Source organism: Prinia subflava, chromosome 2 (genome assembly GCF_021018805.1).
Source record: "Prinia subflava isolate CZ2003 ecotype Zambia chromosome 2, Cam_Psub_1.2, whole genome shotgun sequence".
In the NCBI taxonomy this organism is placed as follows: Eukaryota; Metazoa; Chordata; class Aves; order Passeriformes; family Cisticolidae; genus Prinia; species Prinia subflava.
Window position 1 is genome coordinate 3773701 of NC_086248.1, and position 6000 is coordinate 3779700.

Genomic DNA, 6000 nt, shown 5'->3' on the forward strand with positions numbered 1-6000 from the left:
CTATAAACTCGCAGTGGGAGGCTGCCACTCTCCCTCGGCACCTTTACATAGTGAACTTTCATTTTGGCTGGGGAGGCTGACAGGTACAGCGTTGATTGGAGCCATCACGTAAATAATTCATGGGAAGAATTTTTTTTTTTTTTTTTTTTTTTTTTTTTTTTTTTTTTTTTTTTTTTTTTTTTTTTGTCAGAAAAAGGCAATCCAGCCACTTAGAGTCTTTTAGGAATAGTTGCAAGACAAAAAGATTCCCCAATATGTTCAAATCTAAACAAGGATAACAATATCTTAAGTGAATTTAATACACATGACTTGGAAATGTCTAATGTTTGATTCCCCCCTATTTAAAGCGTTGTTGGTTTTGGAGAGAGAGAGAGAAGAAATCAAAGCTTCACTCTTTTTGTTTAGTTTCTGCTTTGTAGCTCTTCCCCTCATAAGAAATACCACTTTTCTAACACAATTAAATGTTCAGAGCCTTTATTTATTAATCACTACAGTAAGACCTGCAAAACAGAGATTTTTCTCATTGATGGGTGCTCTTAGAGTGCAGAGACCAGTGGATCAAGTGGATATTGTACAAAAGGAGCAGCTGAAGATGAAGATGAGGGAGAAACCAATGTGCACAGTTATGCAGAACAGCAGGGAGAGGGGATCAAGACATTGCCTTGCCTAACCTTGGTCTACAAGAAAAATCTCCTTATCTTGTAATTATCTCTCTCTTGATCTGAAGAACTTTTGATGGACTAAGGCACTTTTAACAGAACACTTATTTATTCTGGTGGTTCAACAGAGAGCTTGTATCCTCCTACAACTTACGTTTCCAAGCTTCAATTTTCTGTCCTTTCCCTGAACCTTTTGAGAGTGGTACCTGAATGATTCTTATTCTGAGCTCCTTGGACATCTTCAGCTAGAAATCACTGTGTGTTCCTGAAGAAGTTATCCCAGTCTGTAAATTGAGTCTCCCCTTCTGGCTCCTAATTTGCTCAGATCACCTCCTCCTCCTTCCTTTCTACCAGTTTGTCATTTTCCCCTTGTTTTACAAAATTTTGTCAGAATCAATTTCAGTTTAAATTCCAAATCACCAGTGGAAATACTGAATATCTTCCATTTCACTGGTAGTGGCTGGTAGTACTGCCACACATCCCTGCGAATTATTTCCCATATATAATTTCTGCCTGAGCTCTGTTAGCTGGTATTTAATCCAGTGAATCATATGCTTTCATGACATTGAAAAGTTTGTATTTAATGTTTTAAAATAAGGAATCTCAAGGCAGTACTTCATCCTTGAAACTGCTTCTATCTAGAAAACTTGTAGCCTCCTCCATTGATTCAAACTCACTTGAAAAACTTTATTTTCACCACTGAAAATGGCACTTTTGAAGATGAGAGAGTCAATAAATCTCCAGAACTAACATGAAGCTTTGGTACAGAAGATCATGACCTTATTATCTTGTTTATGTGTCTAAAGAAGAAAATTGAACCTGGTGATGTATGTAATTTATACCTTAAATCAGCCAACTACCTAAAGTTAAAGCCAGCTTAAGAAGGAAGAGTGCTAAACATAGTAATATGTCTGACTGCTGAAATTTTGGTAACAGCTTTCTGGTGGATTTCCAAGAAGTACAACCCTGAAATTTAAATTTATGGGTGTACAAGTTAAAAGACAGCAACACCCTTTAACAGAAAAAAATGAGCACAAGCATGAAATCATTGCCAGAGCTGTCAGAGTTCAGGATGGTAAAGGAGGGTCTGGACAATCTTTCTGAAATATGATTTAATTTTAGGTGTTTTTTGTGAGAAGCAGGGGTTTTACTCAATGAACCTTTATGAGTCCTTTCCAGTTTGAGATATTCTATGATTCAGTAAATATAGTTCCAATTAATGAATGACAGGAAATGCAGAAGAGAATGAGCAAAAGGTCTGAGCAGCCATGAGGGTGAATGTCACAGGCTCTTAAGGGTTAAACTGAAAGGAGAAACCTGAAACATCAGGAGTGGCAATAACACATCTTCTGGTATTATTTGTGCTAAGGACCTACAATGTGTGCTGATAAATGGACTAAAAGATTTTAAAAATTAAAAGAATTGATTTTGTCCACTAACACATGAGACATTGACAAGGATTAGTTCTGGATTTGGAATGAATATTAAAAAAAAATTTAAAAAATTGAGTGTAGGCTAATGGCATTTTTTTTTGTGTGGAGAGGATTAAGAGAAAATTATAATTGTTTTTAGCATCCACATGATGCTACAAATTAGGCTGCCAATCGTGGCACACTCTGTCAGCTCAGAAATTATCTGCTGTGTCACTGCAAGTGACCCTGCCTCTGTTATTGACAACCATTTGATATATAAGGATGTAAACATTTCCACATGAAAAATGTATAGTGTATATTTACCTTTTCCTGCCTTTTTTCTATGTCATTTTTTACAAACAGCATTGCAGATTACGGGCTCTGGCTTGAGTAGGACTCAAATGTTAGAAATGAAAAGTTCTAGCCTAAGTTACAGCCTGCTTCAGAAAGGGATGATGAATTTCATGGGTCTGTAGTACCAAAATATTATCAGTCTTAGCAATACACAGCTTCCTAAGAAACTGTATTCTATACAATTGATTATTAAACATTTATTCAAAATTTTTTGAAATGTTGGAGATGCTCTAGCAGCTGTTAGTGTGTCAATAAACACAAACCAGCTGGGTTTGTTGCTTTTTATTTATTTGTGGAAATAGCTAATGGTTGTTTGGCTTTGCCAATTTATTTCTGTCAAACTGAAAAGTATGGCCACTGAAATGATTTCTGTAACAGTAATTGGCTTTTAATTAATCATGGAAAGGTTTGGGTTGGAAGGGATTTTAATAATCACCTACTTCCTCTGACCCTGGGCAGGTACACCTTCTCTATCCCAGGGTGTTCCAAGCCCCATCCAACACTTTCAGGGATGGGGCAGCCACAGCTTCCCAGAGCAACCTGTGCCAGTGGCTCACCACCCTCACAAAGAATTTTTCCTAATCTCTAACCTAAATCTCTCCTGTTCAATTTAAAACTCTCTCCCCTTGTCTTGTCTTTGTCTGCCCGTGTAAAACGGGGAGAAAATATTAAAAAATTTATTGATGTCTTTGACAGAGAGTAAAGGCATAATGGGATAGTGTACATGAAGTTGGGGTCTTGTAATCACTGTAAGAAACAAACAAGCCTTGCCTTTCACAGATATGGAAGGAAGTGGAGCAGCGGGAGCAGCCACAGGACGTGCAGAGGAGCCGAACCTGCAGCCCTGTAAAGCCAAGCCAGCAAGGAAACCCAGCACAAGGAGGCAAGGCCAGTCCAAGACAGGTGACAGACACACTTTTCCCTCAGCCAGGAGAAGTGGCAGTCACCACCAGCCCCGTGGAGGAAGATCTCCTGGTGCCCCCGTGGAGCATCGGCGGCCGGCAGCCCCGGGGTGCTCCAGCCAGGAGGAAATGCCCCAAACTTCAGCTGGGTACAGCCAGGAGGGACAGGAGTCCAGCAGGATGGCCCAGAATGATGTCAGGGAGTGTGCTGCCATGGTGGCAGCAGAGGGGTGAGGCGGTGATGGGAGGGCTGGAGTCACTGTGGGGAGCCTTGTGCCTCTGTGGTCACAGCTATTGGGATGAGGGACACACGGACAGATGGACACATGGACAATGAACCCACTGCCAACTGCAGGGCTCTTTGATGTTGGCCTTTCCTAGCTTCCAAAATGGGCTGGGTGCACCCAGACTGCCCTCTGAGAACAGTTCTGACTCCTCCAAAGCACTCCCTGGGAGCTGTTTTGGGGAGTGCTTCATGCATCAGCTTTGAGATTGAATTCAAAGGCAGTCAGGGATCAGCCTAACAACTCAACAGGGTTTCTGACACTTCAATGTTCTAACAAGGATGTAGCCTCAGTGCCTTGAGCATTGCTGGTAAATATCATATATGTAAATATATAGAAATTTTCCCATTTCTTCCAGCTTTTAGTTTCATTCAAATAGCTTCAATAAATACATAAATATTTCCCTTTTTTTCATTTGTTCAACTTTCATTGTGACTTGAGTAAGTGCTTCCATTCTGCTCTACTTAAACTTTTTTTTTTTTTTTTTTTTTTTTTTTTTTTTTTTTTTTTTTTAGATTAAAGTATTTTACTGAGCAAATCTTCACCATGGCATTGTTTTCTGACACCTTTAAATCACTGGCTTGTTAGCAGCAATACTCTCTATGGATAAAAATACTAATGCTGATATACTTCAGTTGCTCAGAGCATTCCTCTGTGCTTTGCTCTACTGAGCTGGAAGATGAGGAACTTTATTATTCCTTCTCTTTACCCTAAAGTTCTTGGTTGCAAGGTGTCCTGGTAGCATCAGATGCAATTTATACTCCTTTGCAGAAAAAAAATTACTTAATCAGGAATATGAGGTTTGTGGCTGAATCAGCAGTGGAAGAGAAGGTGGGAAATCTTGATTTGGAAAAAACCTCAGACAAACCACAAACCATTTCTCTTCATGCTGAAGGGGTTAAGGTGCAGATTCTGATCCAGTTGCTCAGTTTCCTGGTCACAAAAATAGATTCAATAATTATAATGATAAATTTGGGATGAAATTAGACTGACTGCACACTGAGCCGGGCTGCTTGTTGAGTGAGCAGGAGTTTTTCTGGTTTAATACATTTGTGGATGGAGGTCTTATTAAGTGCAATGGATCAGCCTTTCTGACCTCTTCCATGGTATAGAAAAGTCATTTATTACATTATTTTCTACAGAGGCCAAAATATTATTATTGGGTAGATCCCTAAGGGTCATGATTCAGGGTCAGAACAAAGTTATACCTTTCAAAGACATCCATGTCTGGTGAAATTATTGGGAAACCTTCTTTTTCTCCACAGCTGACACCCAATTTCAGATGCTTTCACACTGTAGTAGAGCCTTCCTTCTCTACAGAAATACAATTTCTCCATTCAATGAATTCTATTTTCCTTCAGTGTTTCTACTTAGAGTAAGGGACTCCATAACATCCAAGCAGTGTAAAAGAAAATAATAAAAAATTACACATCAGTATGCCCACCAATAATATTGAACATAAGTTATATGAAAAATGCAATACAAAAAAGAATCATATGGGGGGGGGAAAGTCAAATATATTGGAAATAGTTAAGGGTGTAAATTAATCCTTTAGTTCATAATCCTTGAATTTATTCATATTTTGCAGAATAAGTAATATCTTGTATAGCTGGACTTTTAATAGAATTAACAGGGCTAAAAGTCATTAATTGCAACATTTTCAACTGAGTGAGTGATGGTACATGGGAAAGAAGTGGGGAGAGAGTGAAAAAAATGGTGACAAATGGGTGCAAGCATGCAGCAAATCCTGAATAAGTAACACATTTAGGGGATCTTGTGCATGAAAAAACAAAAGAAAGAAAAAACACAGCACTGTAGTGATAAGAGAGAAAGATGTGAATGAGACTCAGTGGCTGAAGTGGTTGATGCCCTTTCATGGCTAAACATAAAATGGAACTTTTTCCTAAAATAATTTGGTTTAGACTGACTGCAACAGCAATTGGGTGAAATAGGATCCTACTGCTTTGTGGCTGAGGGAGATCCAGATTTATTTTGAAATGTTTTCCATCTATGTTTTCCATGAAACTGAGTTAAAATGCTCGCTCTTACAGGAACTGTGTGATCAGATGAGAAGCTGTGGCTGCCCCATCCCTGGAAGTGTCCCAGGCCAGGCTGGATGGGGCTTGGAGCAGCCTGGGACAGTGGAAGGTGTCCCCAGCCATGGCAGGGAGATGGGAACAGGATGGTTTTTAAGGTCCCTTCAAACCCAACCCATTCCGTGGTTCTATGAACTGCTACAGAATGTCCTGGGCAAGGCAAAGAAGGAGAAGAAATCTCTCATATCCCAAGCCAAACCCCTCATTTTCCAGTGTTTTGAATGCCAACTTGTCCTGAGGGGCATTTGCTGTCATTGCTGTGTTGTGGTCAGTACTCTTGGTGATCCTGCTCA

At 39.5% G+C, this 6000-nt stretch overlaps 1 protein-coding gene across 2 annotated transcripts in view; it reads left to right on the top strand.

Annotated features, from left to right (window-relative positions):
• Positions 1–5758, top strand: part of PKHD1 (PKHD1 ciliary IPT domain containing fibrocystin/polyductin) — a 247190-nt gene extending 241432 nt beyond the window's left edge. Inside the window, exon 65 of one of the 2 annotated variants that reach the window (XM_063423458.1) lies at positions 3206–5758. In XM_063423458.1, coding sequence (XP_063279528.1) covers positions 3206–3561 — 356 coding nt within the window. In that variant the 3' untranslated portion in view covers positions 3562–5758. The remainder of the gene's footprint in view (positions 1–3205) is intronic. The other variant, XM_063423452.1, reaches the window with a different exon arrangement.
• The last annotated feature ends 242 nt before the right edge of the window (positions 5759–6000 follow it).